Below are 18,351 nucleotides of genomic sequence, written 5' to 3'. Positions count from 1 at the left end.
TCAAGTCACCTTCACTGCTCTAAATAAATCACGCTGTCTCCCCCTTAGGCTGGAAGAGTAAAAAGAATATTAATGATTGCTCTTGCTTGAGAAGCTGGGATGATGTATGTATTACTATACTGCATATCTATTCCTGTGCGTATTAAAGGGCCCAACAATCACCTACAAAAGCAAAAAAAAAAAAAAATTAATCTCCATCTGAAACACAGCATCTGAAACAGCAATAGCACCAACTTGAACACTGCAGAAATATTCAAACACACTGCTTTGTGAACTCCTGGAACACAAAAATCAGGAAAAAAGCAGATCCCGATAGATTTAACAGAACTAACAAAACCAGAGTGAGATGGCTTCCAACGTTTATAAACCCAGGCTTTCTCGGTTAAGAATGGTTGCATATTTCTGCTAGGACACATTTCTTAATACCTTGTACAAAAATACTGTCATAACCAATGGCAGGACTGGTGACAATACAGGAAGGTCTTACAGAAGCAATGATGATGCTTGTCTCGCTTCTGAGAATACAGTTAAAAAGGTTTTTTAATTTTTCTTCTTTTTTTTACCTAGTTTGATGTGGACCTTGTCCGTAGGGGTGATCACCGAAGGGTACTGATTGGTTGTTGGGGGAGGTGTTAGGCCTGTGTTGGTTGGAGAGGCATCTCGAGGATAGCACACTGCTTCAATTAGGTTTAACTGACCATTCCTTTTAACTTTATGCCCGAGCCCGTAGACAAGCACTCGAGCCCAGGGAGCTTTATACAGGGATGAACTAAGAAGAGAGCAAGAACAGTTTGGTTAGACTGTAACTAGCTACTAAAAATCCCAACCCAATCACAGAAACATGAAACACACTGCGGTATTTATCCCACCACCCAGAAAATGAGTCTCTGAGAAGAGAAAATTCTACTCAGGGTTCACAGAGGCTCAGCGGCACTTCTTTAATCTTTGCCACTCTTGGTCGCTCAGTTACTTACTCTTTGCGGAATCCAGACTGACTTTCCTTACAGGACACAATTACAAACGCAGCCCCAGGAAAATTAACATCCATATTGACTTTGGATTCTGAAATTGGGAATTCTTCAGCAGGAAACTGTTCTGGTGCCATCTGTAACATAACATTTCATAATGAAGCCCCCAAGCAGCAGCAGCAGCAATCCATCTCCCTGTTCTTTTTTCAAATAAAATATAGTATTGTAAATAACGACATAGTGTGAGGCCGCTTCATTTTAATATGATCCAGAGTATTGCTATTGCTTGTGTTTTCAGCATGCCCGCTATGATCAGAATAGGAATACAATCCATCCAGAAAACAATTCGGTGCGAGGGACAGTACTATGGAAGTTTGAATCACGCATAAAGCAAGGGCTCCTTAGAAAGGAAAACACTACCGCTCGTAAAACATTACTAAATATTTTACCTGCAAAAAGGAGCAGATCTGTTTAGTGAGGTCTAACAAACTCTCCTCTCCTTGATGCAGCGTCCGAGTAATGGCAACAGTAAGCCACTCTCTGATGGCTTGCGAATTGCCCTGGTAGAAGAGGTCTGTGGCAGCACAGTTCTGGGAATGGACGCAGTGTTGCAGGGACTGGGCCAAAAGAATAGAACTTGAACTGATTGTTCCATCTGTAATAACAAGTAAGATATGACAAATCTGGAGATGACTTCAACATGGTTTATGTAGCCTGGGAAACAGACAGTGGGAAGAGTTTTAAAACACTTGGAAGATTACAAGCCTCTGTCTTCACTCCTGAGCAAGTGCAAAACTCCTCCCAAAGGTCAGCAGTAGAAAGGATCCACCCAAGACTAGGCCTGCACCCCCCAACATAGTTGGTTGCAGATGGGGTGGCTCTCTAAATGCCAGCTGTGCTCTTCACCTGCCTCAAGCCAACCCTTAGGGAGGGCCTGCCGGACATACACTGAGCTGAGGCTCACAGCTGCCTCGTTTTGTCCCATGTATGAAGGCAGGGATATTTCAATTTATGAGTGAGGTACAATGAGGACAAGCGACCAGAAGCGCTCTCTTCCCCACCCATTCCAGATGAGGCGAAAGCGGCTTTATCCGTTCTCAAGCTTTCCCCAGATATGAACAAGATAGCTTTTGGGCAGCCCCAAGTGGGTCGCAAGCCCCGACATCTCATGGCTGTCATTCTGGAGCTAATGGGAGAAGTCAAAGAAAAACAAAGTGCAGCGCACAAAGGAGTGGGCAATTCACCAAAATGCCAGTTTGGAAACTGTATGTATTAGCAGGACTTGAATTAGATGTATTTTAAAGAGGAAAAACTAAATAAAAGCTTGTAAAATTATTCTCAAAGCCATGCAAAGTAGTGCTGTACTCTGCAAGAGGATCTTTTACAATGCAGCATCTGTTAGAGGTAGCCAAGTTTCAAAGTAATAGAAGGAGGGAACAGGACTCTCTCCGATGGTAAATAATTACTTTCAATTATTAATAGCCTATATTTAGCACTTCCTACTTCCTCCTTATGCTCCAGCCATGTTACACACATTTCTTTGCATGCAGAATAGCTTTGTCACGATAATTGTCTTTGTTAACACTCACTTGAATTAGCCAAAGATTCTTTTCCATGATTCAGCACATACATTCTCTAACCAGATCTGTGATTCCAGTAGGAAAAGGACAAACCACTTTGTGAAATGAAGAAGAGTTGAATTTTGAAAACTGTGAGACCCAACTGGCATTTAGTTTTACTACGCTGGATTCGAACTATAAAACATTCTCAATTCCGTACAAGTATCCCATATGGATACTCCCCCCGCCCCCCAATAAACAGAAGATCGCCGATGACAAAGGGATAGAAGCACACTGAAGGGAATCTTAGGAGGGACTCTAAACTCTCTTGAACGCTTTTAATTAGATCATTAGCAAGAACTTCAGTTTAGCACCCTATCACTAAGGTCAGGAGTCCATTGAGACATTTTTTCAAATACCATCATTATTAACTAATTAATCAATAACTGCCAAATTAATTACATTTTTTTTTTGTCCCCAGAAAACTACTGTACCAGAAAAGAGCTTTGATAAAAATTAGCGTTTACCAGGAAGAGGCGGTGCAAGAAGTTGGTTGGACAGCAACTGCAGGTGCTCCAGAGTGATATCACGGATAGCAGGAATATGAAACAGCCGAGTAAACATATGCGGAGATTTGGGGGCAAAAATATTGAGGAGAGCCATGCGGCAGTATAGCTTGGCCAGAGCAGCTTCACTTCGCAAAAGCTCTCTAGAAAACACAAGCATCAAAACATAAAATTGCTTCACCACACTTAAAATAAGCCATATCCAGCAACCTGCCCCTGAATCCAAACATATATACCTAATTATTTAAAAGGTTCAAGTAGACCAAAATCTTTCTTATTCACTTAAGATAGCCCACCGCCCATCTAATTCTGGTACCAAATTAAGGCACCTGAATTAGAAGCCGACTCTCCACAAAGTCAGTCGAGTTCTTGAGCTTTTAGATAGCAACTGACTGATGGCACACGAAACCTAAGCTTCAAGGAAGGTACCTGTTAGACCAGCATGTACAAAAACTTTCACATGACTAAGCAAAATCCTTCCAACAAGACAATTCTAACCAACTTCCTTTATTACAAAAAGATCAAAACCCCACTACCCATTAAAACATGAATCTTTGTCAGCTTTAATCCTAAGGTTCATACAAATGCCTTCTAACTGCACTAATTTTTTTTTTTACCTGTGAATTTGGATATTGGTGTTATCCAGGGTAACCAATCCATTTGTTGCAGTCCTCCTGTAACCAGCAGGTGGCCTTTCTAACATGTCAATAGGATACCAGTATCTCACCAGAACTCCTTCACTTCTGAGGTAGGTCTCTACTTGCACCAATTCATTTACCTGGAACACCAAACCCAACACTGTCAATAGACACAGTAATGATAATATTTTTTTCCTTCAAAAAGAGCACCAAACCAGCATTCTCAGCAGTTTAGTACACTTAATCATATTTTCTCACAGATGTGTGATGCTGATATATTAAAAGCCCTCCCAATGTATCTTTACTCACTGAATCAACATCCAGAACAACACCATGAAGACCAAATGTCTTCAGCATCCCACGAATGGCGAACTTGGGTAAAGCTGTTCCAACAGCACTACTGGTAACGTTGTTACTGTCAGGAGAGCGAGTCACCACTGTGAGACCTGGTCAGAAAGGGACAACACAATTCTTAAGGTACAGCATTTTCCTCAGATTGACAATTTATGCAGTAGATCCCAAGTACCAGAGCCCCTTAGCTTTTATTTTCCCCTCAAGATACTTTCTGCTGACCTTACCTTTTCGTACTTTATCAATTGTAAATTTGTTTGCTTCATCTTTGATATCCTCGATAGTAGGAAGGTAGAGGTCTCTTGGGATGCCACCATTTTCCTCGTAGAGGAATTCTACAGTTTGTCGTGCTATATCAACCATTCCTGGTAGACAAAAGGGAGTGCTAGTTATTTTCCCCATCCACTTGAAATAAGTTCTTATTCTCATTAACATCATAAGCAGATAAGCTATCTAATTACGTAAATATTCTTTCAGTCAGGCTGACAGATAGGGAGTGGAGCTTTCCTGAGAGACACTTGTATGCTTCTCATTAGGGCTCAGAATTCTTACTTTGCTCTTACTGTGACTTTCCCACAAACAGGTCGTCTTGCCAGAACTGTATTTGTCTACAAATCCCCCCTTATGAAAGTGTTCCTCAAAAGTTTTACCTTGATACAGTCATAGACAGAAAATGTATGTAGATAACATCTTCCCAAACTATTATTCCGAAGTATTGCTGTATCCACATCACAATGGCACAACAAATTCTGCCACTATTTCTAAAGCCATTTTCTCTATTTAAATATTCCAACTTAAGTAAAAGCATTAAAGAAAAAATCATGACCCCACACCAAATTCTAAGCACTTCACAAAAACAGCAAGTGAAATTTTTCTTTAATTTAAATTTTCCAGCACTGAATACAGTAAAATATAAAAGAAACGCAGGTGTTATCTTCACACTTATTGCACATCATATAAAACAACGTGCGTGGAAATAAACACAGCCATACCTAACTGTAAAGCTCCTTTAATCTGATCCAACCCGGACTTCCTCTCAGCCTCATTACGGAATCTTCTTCTAATTGTAGGGAAAACTTTAGTTTCCCAGGCTTTAACCAAGAGGGCATAGTGATCCTCCTACAAAGACAGAAGTTATTTAGAACACGAAGAAGAAAGAAAAGTTAACAGCCATATTTTCCTTAGGGAAGCAGGGAAAACCCTTGTGTGGCAAAACTTAAAAATGTGAATTACAAGATCTGTATTTAGACTACAAATTATAGCAAGCAGAGCTTGCCACGTTCCTCACCCGGGGAATATCATCGTCATCGTCATCATCGCTTTCATCATCTGCAATAGGAGGGGGGTGAGGATCGGGGCCCGATGTGATAAAGTTCTCATAGCTTAGCTCCATTTTATAGTGGCAAGATGTGTCACTGTCATATTCTGCAAGACACATATGGAAATAATGCGATCATAATGCACTAGAAGGCATGCAAAAATATTCCATGAAGTTTTGAGAGATATTGCATTCCATGGTCTCCAATCAGTCTGTGGAAATGTAAATGCATTTTGACATAGCATAACCAACTGGCTGATTCAATCAACTATAACATCTCATTGTACTCAAAGCCCTAATAAGATAATTTCTCATTGTAGTTGCGTTAATTGCAAATAATTTGTGCATCCATATAAAGGAAGACCAAAGTAAGATTTTTTTTTTTAATTGCCTTGTCTAAAATCAAATAAGGATGTATTTGACAGTGCTGGTTGTACTGCTTTACCTAAATAGGCAGTACCTAAGGACTGCAGTCAGGATGTGCTTAAATCCTATTTAATTGATTTTAATTTCTCCTGAAAGAGATTTAAAAAAGAAAAAAATTAATCATCACTTTACGTTGTTGAGCCGTAGCAACAGCAGCAATTCTACAAGGAGGTCCATGGGTCCCAGGATCAGATGCTATGCTGGTGCCAGCATCGTTATCACTATCAGAAGCCATGGCAAAAGGCAACGCTTCAAAGTTGGCGCTTATTTCTTCAGCTAGGTCAATACACAGATCCGCAGCATTCCTGTGAGCCTGTCCTTCAGCATAGGCAAACTGGCGAGACCCGAAGTTAGCACGGACTTTCGTGTTCTGAAAGGAGATGCACATAAAAGCATTAAGATGAGCTGTGGCTTGTTTTGATCCTTCTCTTTGCTCTTTTTAAAAAAAACTCAGCCAAAGCGATACGCTGATCACATCTCCGTGCCATATGGTTTTCCCAGCATCGCTAGCTATAAAACTGGATGCAGCAGGGAAAGTATTAAGCTTCTGAACACAAACTTTGAACTTGCCTTTTTTCTAGCTTCAAGATACAGCATGCTTAGTTAGTATACTTTGAAGCAAGGTCACTGATGGGAAGGAATACTAATAGAAGAGTACTAGCACAGATAATGCCATCTCATCAAACCAGCTGCACATTATTGTCCTAATGGGCAGAAAAAGTTCAAAATAATGAAAAAACTCCATATATGCACCTGGGAAGGGTAATGGAATACCTCAACTGAACTCAAAGGTAAAAACTATCACTCTACTTTTTTTATAGATAGGTAAGCAGCCTCAATACTTTCTATATGTTTTCAATATTTCTGAAAGCGTATGTATCAAGCAACATATTTCTGTTAAAAACTTGCCTTTTTCTGAATGTGGACGACTGGCCACATTCCACCAGAGACATCTTCTAGATACGGCCCAAGTCGCTGCCCACAATACGTAAAATAAACTCTGCCTTTAGCTGGCTGCCCTGGAGGGGGTGGAGTTCCTTCTGTTCTTTCCCATCCAATTCCTGCTACATCACCTGTAGAAAAAGATAATCCCCAAAAGAAGAACATGGATTTAATCTGTTTTCCCATCCACTGTTTCCCTTACATGTAGAGGATTTTCTGATTTACCAGATAAGCAAGTTAGCTGTACTCTTACATACCAGGCGACAGAGTCACATCCAGTCTAACACTCTTCCACTGTAGCAAGCTGGAGCCGTTGTAATGCACTGCTCGCCCATTGCTGAGAAGCAACACAAGAAGAAAATTAAAAGTGCACTGAAACAAATAAGGATTACAACTCGCTACCAGCTGAAGTCTAGGTAGCTGCGATACTGACAAAAGGCAACTCAACTCTCCTTATTTTGATCAGGAGATATTCTAGTTCATCATTTTAACATTTCAGTTAAAATGTATGTGTTGCCTACTACAATATGCTCACAATACTCCTCCTTAAGAAGCTTACAAATGTATCGAGCAAGACCATGATTTTTGATGTACATCATCTCCAACGTACTTGTGAAAAAGACACGTGCCCACTGGGTTTGTCCAAGCACCATCCCGTTTTTCGGCTTCTGTAGCAAATCCGAAGGAAACTATTGGTCCAGTGTCATCATCTGTATCTCCATAGGAAACTATTTCAATTTCCCAGTAGAATGATGGTGCCTGGAAATAATAATAATTTAAAAAAAATTATTTACAAAACAGGTAAAATCAAAAATTGTCTTTCTTTTTCTTTTCATGCACTATTGAGTACTAAATGACACAAAAACTGTTGTACAGTTGTGAGTTCTCACCTGTACTGGAACTGGTGAAGTGGCATAGATAAACGTGCCCCGAGGAAGTCCCCCACCTGCGCTAGGATCAGCCAAAAAGGTCACAGCCGTGAGATGCGATGAAAACATGCATGCTCGCACAGGGGGAAACACTCTTGATGGGCTCCAAGTGATTTCTTTGGGCTACAAACAGGAACAGAGCATTTCATTCTACCAATTGCAGTTGAAGTCATCTACTGAAATCCAATGACACGTTCTTTCATGAAATGCCCATTTAATACCATACATGCAACTGCCAGGACTGCAGTCACAACAAATCACATCCCATTACAGAAATTCACATTAAATGAAGTGTTTAAATAAGAATCCAACCGGTTTGGCTCCAACACCATAGGCAGACCCCTCTGCGCTCAGTGGCTGGCTTCATTTGCAAGGGGCAGAAGACTCAGCACTGTTTCTGTGCTCACCTGTCTTCTGTCTGCTTGGAGCGGAGGAGGGGGAGGTCGAGCACAGTCACGATACAACATTCGTAACCTTTCACACTGCATTTCTACAACAAGGAGCCTCTCCCCTGTAACAACAAACCAAACCAAGTCATGAGGTTCCAAGCAAATCTAGTTACTCGAGTCCAACAATGCAATCTTAACACCAGTATATAGAAACAACTATGACATTTGCATTTTAAGAGGTCTGATCAAATAGTCTCGCTTAACTAATCAACAAAATGAAGGACAAAATCTAATGTAGACAAGCAATTGTTTTCCTTGTGTTCAATTTATACTTTGTTAGCAAAGACATTGTTACGTTAATTAAGATATAAAGTTGACTTTAGCGAGCAAGTTTATGACCCAGCAAAAGCAGGAAGTCAAAAGAATTTATGCCTACTGTCAAAAAAAATCAGTATGCTCCCTTTTACATTGGAGATCATACTGAAATCCACTTGGTTCCTACCCTAACATCCTTCGCTTCAGCCACTTTTCCTCCAATGAAAGGTTCTGACATGTTCCTAAAACTGGCCCTTGAACTAAGACTTCTGCTGGGCCCACTGCTTATCCTTAAACAAGAGGGAAGGGAAGCAAAAGCTCAGTGATAAGGAATATAAGAAAGCATTGTAAAAAACAGCAAAAAGGTCATAAAAAGAAAACATATAAGTGATAATGTCAAGGCACACAGATTACATTGGAAGCAAGAAAAGCACAGAGGGTTCAGAAGCACAGTAGCAGAGAGCTAGTCCCAGGACTTGCATCTTCTGTGATGCACAGGATAATCATGTTCTGGCCTAAACCTTATGCCTAATGTTCAAAATGATTTAGTCTGATTATTAGCTACTCTTACATTAACAGCTCTGCAGCTACGACAAGACATACTGTACCGTGCTAACTATCAAACTCTAAGTAGCTGGAGGACAAAACACTGAAATGATTTTAAAAGCTGTTATGTCTCTGAACTGAATACGTCAATGAAGCTGCAAGAACGCCTCGAATACCTACCAGGGCTGCACTCCTGCGCTACCAAATTAAGAACTTCTACAGCAGCTGGACACTGTTGAATGAATTCTTCACAGAATGAGCTGTCTTCTAACAGCTGAGCCATCACCAGGCATGCTCTTAATGGAAAAATAATATGTTTAAAGCATTACCAAAGCGTATGCTGAATTCAAAGTTGTCTTTACATGTACTGAATTCAAGACCATTTCAAAAGACAGCACGCCGACTGATCTATTTCTTTGGTTGCTTAGCTATCCATTGGAACTTCCACAATGACAGCTTTCCCCCAATTATAACATTTACTTGTATGAAGCATTTGCTCAATGCATTGTCAGTGTTAGAGGGGCACTTTATTTTTGGTGCTCATTTTAACAACATCCAGACACTAAATGTACTTAAGGAAGCAAACAAGAATTCTTGCGTTGCCCCCTGCTGTTGTATGTCAACACCCACAGGGGAAGAAAACAAGAACCCAAGCAATTTTCTTGAACATTTGCGTACAGTATCAAAACAGACTGGGGTGCTGCACAAAAACCAATGACTCACCTGGTTCTTATTTCAGCAAGAAGCCGGACCACTGCCATTACTGGAGTTGAGCCATCTCCTGTTGCAGGAAGTGAGGTGTGAATAGATAGACTTCCCTCCTGAGGGAGCAACATGGACTGGACTGCCTGTACTACCTTCTCAGTAATGGACAGTTTATGAAGAGGCAATGCCTGATGGTGGGGGGGCACGGTAAAAAGTTAAATTCAAGTAGTTAGTTTCTAAGAAATGAGGGCGTTTTATTACCTGGAGTTAATTCTCATTTTGTACTATCACAAAACCAGCAAACACCAGTCAAAAAAAGAAAAAACAGAAACAAAACCAAAAAACCCAACACAGTATGCAATGGAACATCTTTAAGCACCAAAAGATGAATAATACCCATGTTACTTGAATGAGAACTTAAATATAGATATTGCTAAGATATGTTTAAAATAACGAGGCAAACTTTACAAATAATATTTAATCAAAGATCAAACAGACTTTTTACAGGCTATAGATTAATTGCCAGTATGCTGTGACAAAAAATAAATAATTGATATTATACTTAATATTGGATTCTTAAAGCTACCGTACCTCGGATCTTGGAACACAGAGCCTAGATAATGGAATAGTTAATGTGTCTGATGCTTGTGAGGTCTTTCTACTGTCTATACTGGTAGGTGGAAATTTGACCGTTGCTATACCTTCTTGTTCATTAATAGATGCCACAACTCCAATGCTTCCTGCTATTCCTTTACCTAAAACCTACAACCAAAGAAGGTCTGCGTGAGATTTAAGGCTTCGCAAACACCGAGTGTTTAACACCACACTCCAACTCCACACACAATGAGAGCTGTGTATTTTAGGAAACAGGAGTAACACACAATAGCCATCTCTGCAACTGTTATCGCAACTGCTTCACAATCGCAGGCAATCTGCACACTGCTTCACGAGCATGCAAATGCAGGCAAGACACCATCAAAAGCACCAATTGTCATTTAAGATCTAAAACGTGAACGGCGCTAAATTACCTGAACTTCAGAACCTATTTTAATTGTCTCCTTAAAGCCACCCAGAGCACAAAGGGCAGCTACTGCCTGCCGAGCAATTCTTTGAAGTTTAGCAAGTTTCCTTCCACTGCTACTCCCATTCTCCAGAATACTCTCTGCATATTTCCCAAGTTGTGGAATGTACATCAGAGCCCGAGACAGAACCTGAAGACAGAAGCAAAAATACCAGAGAATGACTTCAAAGCACAATTCAAACAAAAACCAACGCCCCAAGCCTCCAGCCCACACACAGTCTCAGAAGAATTATTTTTGTTCTTGAAGAGAATTATATAACTCAGAATATTCTAAGTTCTCTGAAGTGTGAACACCATCAAAGCCGGCTCTGTTCCCTAATAACTTTTAGAATCACAGAGTTACATACATAATCTTAGCAAAAGTCTTCGCTCAAGGATTTAGCCTAAGCAACAGCTTAGGTGCTACAGGATTCAGAGGAACATAAAAGCAACGTGCTGTACTTCCCAGCCAATGGCTTTAGACCCTCAGAGGTCATGGCAGAGGACTTAAGAGCAAAGGTAGAATAACTATCCAGCAAAGGCAAGATAACTCCCTAAACAAACAGCATTATTCATTACTGAAAAGAATGACAGGTGAATTACAGAATGACAACACATTCTCTAATGCTGGAGAATTTTTGATTATTTATTCCACCCTAAGATGTCAGATAGATACCATCTACCAGAAAGGGCTGCTTCTACGCAGTTATACATCCCGGTTTGAAGCATTAGAAGTAGTAAATCGGAAAGGAGTAGCTTAGGAAATTCCTAGTAATTAAGTTCTCAATACATGCTTGGTGTAGATTTTGATACTTAATCTTCTGTTTGCTTACTTTTTCAGCAGTTGTTGTCCATATCTGAGCTGCATTTGATTCTGGTGCCATCAACAAGCTATGTAGCAAAGCGATCACCTCTGCTGCCATGCTGTTTGCAACATGACCACTAATGAATGGCCTCACGGGGTCCGTCCTATACAGGAGAAGAAAGCAATTTGCCCATTAATTTCAAAACAAGAGGAGGAAAAGAAGCTTCAGTTGTCAACAACAATACACAGCACAAAAAAGGGAATTTTATGAATACCCAGATTATTTTCTAGAGCACTACAAATACTGGTATACAGAAAAGCAGGATCTAGACTCTAACTATAGAATCAGTGACCTACCTGGCAAGCTCAGAATTCCTCTCTCTGCAAATAGATGTTTGTGCGGTCTTCTTTTTGTCCCCAGTGGACAACCCACTGGTAGTTTCTGGATTGACGGTTTCTATGGGTGGCCCAACACTAACTATTAGACCAGACTGTGCCCATTTAGTTGCCTTTCGAAGAGCAGCAGCAGCTTCTTCTGTAATAACTTCACAGCAGCCGCTCTGAAAATAAAATTGCCATATAAGACAAATACTAATGTTAGCTCTATTTGGCCACACTATGTGATGCATTTAACTCTCCTCCCTCTGCATACGTAAAAGTACTGAGAACACATCAAAACATCCTCCTGTATACGTATTAGTCACAGTCGTAAGACAAATTCTTTCTGTTGCTTTTTCTCATCTACAAAGAGACCAGAGATCAATGTGGATTCATTGCCTTTAATATTACATTCTTCGCTTAACAGTATAGTTTCTCTTCTCTGATCAAAAAGCCACACATGAGTATTTCTGGTGCGAATACTCAAGAACATGTCTGAAAAAATGTAATTTAAATATGTGGTTTAAAATTCATACTATCAACATGCATTAAACACTTCAGGAAAGAGAATATTAAAGGGGCTTAAACATGACCTGCAGCGGTTGGAGGAAGCATTAGCTGAAATTCTTTTTCATCATTTACCCCTGTATTTACATCAATAACTACATAATGCTAACATTACATATAAAGATAACTTTCTGAACAGTTCTGTAAATTAAACAACATTTAACAAAGGGGATTTAACATCAGTAAAAAAACAAGAATTCTGACTGGCCACTGATTTTTACAATGTTGAATAATTCTTTACTTATTCCTTTTCTTACTTTTGTCATGTCTCGATCCATTTTCACCACTTTCTCCATATTGGCTCCAGTTCCTAGTCGGAATGGACGACCTTCGGAGCTACTATTAAAGTGAAAACAAAACACATTAGCTTTGTTTTCATTGGTGGAAAAAACAGCTGAATAATACAGTCTAATTTAATGTATTATGTGTGTTTTTAAATTATTTGGAAGCAACCCTTGCAACTGAATTGCTCAACAGTAATAGAAATACCTGGTATTTAAGGACATACCCAATCGCACTGTAATTTACAAAAGGAATTTAATATTAATGAATGTAGTTATTTGCACAGCAATTTAACCCTTCCCCCCTCAAAAAGAAGCATCATGAAATTGGCTTTTACTGAACACAAATGCCTGAGGGCTCCGAGTTAACCTTTCACCTAAGAACACCCAACAGCTGTGCCTTTTAGTAACATTTTTAGGGCACGGGTTCACAACTGACTTGAGTGGGGAAAGATGAGACAGATAGTACAAAAGGCAAGAGGTGATCATGTTGGCTGTTTGACATTCAGAGATCTCAAAATCCAGGTGGATACTAAGACTACTAAAGAAGCTGTAATAGCAAATTATTATCCAGCATATGTATCATTAAAAGCAATGCTTTTCAAGCCATTTTACTTCGACAGTTCTATTTGTTAGTCCTACATAGTCTGTAATACCATAACAAGATACGTTCAATTTTTCTGATGGAAAAAGTAAGTAGCTAATTTTTCATGTGACTGTCTTCAGACAGATTAAGATGTTTCTATGTTCCTTTGCAAGTGGCTTACATGGCTTGTAAGCAAGGCAAAAGCAAAACGTCACACTTCACATCCCCCTCCTCCTTTTATACATCTGTATACTCTGCTCTGTTTCAGCTTTGCTGCTCTCATCATTGCAAGTAGTCTCCTACAAAACAGACTAGTCCAGGAAGCATCGGGATTTCGATTCTTGCTGCTGCTGCCTCACCACAAATTCAGTATAGTGGTATGCATTTTGATCCAGGTAACAGTAAGCTAAGCATCAGCCCTATAAACCATTTTTGCATTATCTTCTTATTTCGCCAGTAAATGCAACAAATTGGGAAGACATTTTGCTTTCCCATTTACTCTTATGTCTAGGATGCATTTTTCTACAGCTGTAGCACTAAAAAAAGAAAAGAAATGGAACTGGCGAAATTGGTTGCTAATTCCAATCCAGTGAGTTAAGATTACCTTAGTAATGGCTGAAGGACTTCATGGGATGACTGGTCTTCCCGTTTATGAATAAAAATTGAAAGTTTACCATCCACTGCCTCGCTTTCTTCTCCAGGATCTTTATCGCCTTTTATGGAATTTTTAGGGCTGGCTTTTGCCAAAGTAGTATCCGGCTCAGAGGCAGTTGGAGAAAGAACCGTCTGGCATCCTTGAAGTAGAAAGGAAAAAGCCAAAACAAAGAAAAACACACAACCATCAGCTCCATCAACAAACTTTCTTGCCATTGAAACTAACATCAAAACACCCAAGATGCATCTAAAACATCACTGTGACACACACCTTAGTCTGAGAACAGTTAAATTAAGAGGCAGATAGGAAGTCACAGAAATGTCCTATATTTCAACACTGACATATCATATACCTTTTCCTACTTGAGCTTTCTATCAATACAAGAGCTCCTTGCACAAACATGACTTGCTTGGCAATTTCTCAAATTAGCCTAACACCAAAAAGATGCTGGTACCTGGTACTACATAATCCGCCAGCTTTGCCAAGAGCAGAGAGGCAATCTTGGAGGCTGGGTCACTGGGATCATCCTGTTCACTGTTCAGAGAGGGTACAGAGTAACTCCAGGGAGGCAATTCCACATTTCCACAGTCCTCAACACTCATCAGAGGCAGTGCAGCACGACACAACTGAAGGATTATAAGGACCAACTTTGGAGAAGGACGCTGATCCAAGAGAAGTGACAGAAGCTTGGACACACAGGCTGGCTGGCTCAGGATTGCTTTACCTATATGACTCCTGCAAGGGAAAAAAAAAAAAAAACCAACAGGTAATTGCTTTTTGGAAAAAAAAAAATTGATAGTTCGATGATGCTCTTGTAAATAATAAATTCATTTGTTTTCACAATGTAATTGAAAAAAAAAAACAAACAAAAAAAACAAACCTTGACAGGTCATTAAGAAGACTGAGAACATCTTGAAGTGCGTCATTTCCTGCAGCTTGATTACCACAACACTCCGTGGCTCGTGCGAGGTGGTTGGTAAGAAGGCTGGAAACCTGACGAGCCAGACCAGAGTGAACAGCTTCTGTTGAACCACCTTTAAAAGTAATGCAAGAATACACAATTATAATTAACAAAAATGAATGTACACATCTACAAATGCCTTACCCATCAACTAAAAATAGTAAAAAATATTTTTGTTTTGCTATGGCAAAACATTTATATATAAAATGTCTTTAATTAAAAATAAAACCTGCCACAACATCTGTGTTCCGTTAGCCAATAGCCACGTATCTATAAGTTTACATATGTTATGGGTGAATCCTAACACAGGAGAAGTGCATAAGTGATCACCCAGGGTCTCCTGGTTCTATGGTTATGTCTAGCCAGAACCAGGTGGCAGACCTGGAGTTATGTGCAACACACACACTCCTATGAGGAGGAAAAGCTAGAATTAAAAAAAAAAAAAAAAAAAGGAAAGAAAAAAACCCCAAACCCCCACAACAATAAGAAAATCAACTTATTTTTGTATCCACTTGTGTGTTCTAAAGGACCCAAACAGTACGGAAGTCATGGTGAGCGAATGCCCTATTTTAAACACATTTACACCACTTCTCAAGCGCTTGCACAATTCTAAAGTACGCAGTAGAAATATAGTCGGCAGTGTTCCTACCTTCTTCTTTCTCCCATTCGACACAGCGATTGGCTAGCACCTGGAAGGCAGCCCAAGCCATGGTGGCCACCTTCTGTTTCTTGGTCTGTTTTTCATTTGAACTGGATTCTGTCTGGCTGCTTAAACTGCAAAGCCGGTCCATAAGTTGTACCAGGCCACTACGTACCAAACACTTCTCTTCGCTCCTGTATGAGAAGAGAAATTCAGATTTTACTTAAGTCAGATTTTACTTTCAGTCACTAACAACAGACAGGATGAAAATCCAGAACTTGTTGCTTACTTAGCCATTAATTACTTCACTTTGCAGAAAGATGGTTCTGTCTCTCCCTTGTCCTCCCCACATGAAATTCTGTACTCTGAGAAAATTTAACAGGATGTTCTCAGATACCCTTCATTGTGAAGAAAGGGAGTATATTTATACCATATAATGCTTCTCCTTAAGGCAAAACCTAATAAGCACAGCTGTGGATGCCCTCCTTCCCTTTCTGAGAGAAATACTTTCATACCTCGTGTAAGGTATAGTGCATAAGAGGCCAATGCTATTTGCACAAGCAATGGGGTAGCGAGCACACAGCGAGACCACAGACGTCATCGTTTCTCCAAAGGCTTCCTGGACTTGTTCCACCATCCCGCCACACGTGAGCTCTTCAATTCTGTTGGTAGTTAGATATTTGAAATGGTAGGCCTTTTAGGTTAAATAAAATGAACAAACTTCCAAATACAACTTAAAAAAAAAAAAAAATCAGCATATATTAAGAACTACTCAAGGAAGACTTAGAAGCAAAACTGCAAGTCACAATGTTTTAGTACGAAACATATGTAAACAAGATAGTATGGTAGTTTTACCTCAGACATGACTGAAATTTGACTACAAACAAAATATTTATCAAATTTAGATGACAGTACTAGTATCAGCTAAATCTACCACTAATACCTAATTAACACAAGTTTAGAATTAAGTCAGGAAAGTAAGATACCCTATATACGTATCTGTGGATATCTTGTCCCAGTATGAAAGGAAATTTCATCTACTGCCAAATAAAAGCATTTCTTGGAAGTTTCTGCCTTAGCACCCCACAAGGGCCAATAAAAGTGGTTGTTGCAAGCTTTGTTCTGCAAACTTGAGCCCTCACAGCTAGTCACTTCTCATGGTTTTTCCTTGCACAAAGGAATTTACTATCTTCTGCAGAGACCAAAACATTTAATTATTTTCAGAGAAACAAACAAACCTTGGGCCTCCCTGAAGCACCATGGTCACTGGACCTACAAGATGCGTCACACCACCAACCCGAACAGCTGCCGTCAGCAACTCTCTCATATGCACTAGGGCTTGCTTCCTCGTATTCCCACGACGCCACCTCGTCTGAGCAGCTAGCAGGAAACTGCTGCTGGATACCTACGAGATTTTGTTAGTTGGTTTTGTTAGTGAGACACAGGCAAGACACCTCCTTTCTTTGTGAAAGTTTGAATTTGAAAATGTCATGATTTAGCACATTTAAAATGACATACCGCTTGGTCAGGATTTGTTCCAATGAAAGCAAACAGTTGCCCCAGCAGAACACTGTACGTGGGTTTATCTCTGCTATCCTCAATAGTCAGTGACTGGAGAAGAGTGAAAGAGCTGCTTCTATGGCTGGTAACATGGCGTCGCCTAGGAGAATATAGGATAATTACACCTGGCAGCACTAAATTGATCCAAGGAAAATAAAAAGTGCTATGCGTGCAAAGTTTATGATGATTTTAACAACATAGGCCACATTATTGTAAAGCAGCTTAGCGGAATAAACCCTTGTATACCTTTGACTTGATCTAGCAAACTCGATATCTTCGTTACCAATCATTTCTAAGTCAGATGGTGCCGACATGCTGCGAAGGAAGACAGGCTGGCGGACTGCGTGAGATATCACTTTTGTTTCAGATGCTGATTTACAGGCTGCAATATTACACAATATGAAAGAATGTCACTCCTGGCGTAGGAGGTTATTTGCAAACTGTTTTTAAAATCACTGTGGACATTCCAGTGAAAGCCACAACATAGGATGGTGAAAACACAGTCTAAGCAAGAACTTGCAACTCAGTTCTGACAAATTTCCTGTTTTCAGGTATTACTTCAAGTTAGTTTTGATTAGGTTAAGCATTTTTTCCAATAATTCAGGAGACTAAAGTTTAAATTCCACATATTATTACTCAAACCATCATCATGGAAATCAGAAAACAAAGATTCAACTTCATATACTGTAAAAGAGTTTATTTAATTTGAAAAATTTTAAAAAAGGTTTAATTTTAATTTAAGTGAAAGAGGAAGAATAAGAGAAAAGGAATAAATTATATCTTCAGGAAATAAAAAGAAAAGTACAATGCTGGTAATGAGATATATACCTGGAGTCTCTGCAGGGGTACCAGATATACTTCTTGTGATTCCAGACTGTGCTGCAATAGTGACATGTAATAACAGCTCTGCTCTGTTCATCAAGCTCTTAACTAATGTTTTTGTTTTTGCTAGGGGATGAGAGGTCTTCTGTATCAGTGAATTCACCTCTTGAAAAAACTTCTCCCTAAGATTATGAAAGAAAAATAAAAGAAGCAAAAACTCAATTATGTTTTAATGCCTTCTGAAATAAAGTGTTACTGTGAGAAAGAAGACATATAGCATCAAACTATTCTATGCCAATAAAGTAGAAAGCAGAAAAAAAATAACCAAGTGATTTGTTAGTAAGTACTAGTAGCTGTAGGTTCTAATATTAATATATTCATCAC

At 39.5% G+C, this 18,351-nt stretch overlaps 1 protein-coding gene across 10 annotated transcripts in view; it reads right to left on the bottom strand.

Annotated features, from left to right (window-relative positions):
• Positions 1–18,351, bottom strand: part of HECTD4 (HECT domain E3 ubiquitin protein ligase 4) — a 77,735-nt gene that overhangs the window by 18,682 nt on the left and 40,702 nt on the right. For all 10 annotated transcript variants that reach the window (XR_015704121.1, XM_087754779.1, XM_087754769.1 and 7 more), the window contains 31 exons: positions 17,974–18,149; positions 17,392–17,527; positions 17,104–17,245; positions 16,824–16,990; positions 16,101–16,247; positions 15,595–15,779; positions 14,865–15,018; positions 14,439–14,719; positions 13,934–14,123; positions 12,720–12,801; positions 11,875–12,077; positions 11,546–11,681; positions 10,681–10,863; positions 10,244–10,414; positions 9,671–9,840; positions 9,128–9,243; positions 8,105–8,208; positions 7,659–7,820; positions 7,379–7,527; positions 7,026–7,105; positions 6,736–6,899; positions 5,959–6,196; positions 5,371–5,507; positions 5,075–5,201; positions 4,310–4,447; positions 4,041–4,177; positions 3,711–3,871; positions 3,055–3,236; positions 1,418–1,623; positions 975–1,105; positions 564–769 (listed from right to left, as the gene is read on the bottom strand). Coding sequence is in view for 9 of the 10 variants with exons in the window: in XM_087754779.1 (XP_087610905.1) it covers positions 564–769; positions 975–1,105; positions 1,418–1,623; positions 3,055–3,236; positions 3,711–3,871; positions 4,041–4,177; positions 4,310–4,447; positions 5,075–5,201; positions 5,371–5,507; positions 5,959–6,196; positions 6,736–6,899; positions 7,026–7,105; positions 7,379–7,527; positions 7,659–7,820; positions 8,105–8,208; positions 9,128–9,243; positions 9,671–9,840; positions 10,244–10,414; positions 10,681–10,863; positions 11,546–11,681; positions 11,875–12,077; positions 12,720–12,801; positions 13,934–14,123; positions 14,439–14,719; positions 14,865–15,018; positions 15,595–15,779; positions 16,101–16,247; positions 16,824–16,990; positions 17,104–17,245; positions 17,392–17,527; positions 17,974–18,149 (4,961 nt within the window). In the remaining variant the exon portion in view is untranslated. The remainder of the gene's footprint in view (positions 1–563; positions 770–974; positions 1,106–1,417; positions 1,624–3,054; positions 3,237–3,710; positions 3,872–4,040; positions 4,178–4,309; positions 4,448–5,074; positions 5,202–5,370; positions 5,508–5,958; positions 6,197–6,735; positions 6,900–7,025; positions 7,106–7,378; positions 7,528–7,658; positions 7,821–8,104; positions 8,209–9,127; positions 9,244–9,670; positions 9,841–10,243; positions 10,415–10,680; positions 10,864–11,545; positions 11,682–11,874; positions 12,078–12,719; positions 12,802–13,933; positions 14,124–14,438; positions 14,720–14,864; positions 15,019–15,594; positions 15,780–16,100; positions 16,248–16,823; positions 16,991–17,103; positions 17,246–17,391; positions 17,528–17,973; positions 18,150–18,351) is intronic.

This window comes from Nipponia nippon, unplaced genomic scaffold (genome assembly GCF_047370975.1).
Source record: "Nipponia nippon isolate SJK-2023a ecotype South Korea unplaced genomic scaffold, ASM4737097v1 scaffold_18, whole genome shotgun sequence".
Taxonomy (NCBI): Eukaryota; Metazoa; Chordata; class Aves; order Pelecaniformes; family Threskiornithidae; genus Nipponia; species Nipponia nippon.
This window is presented reverse-complemented; position numbering and strand designations above follow the sequence as displayed.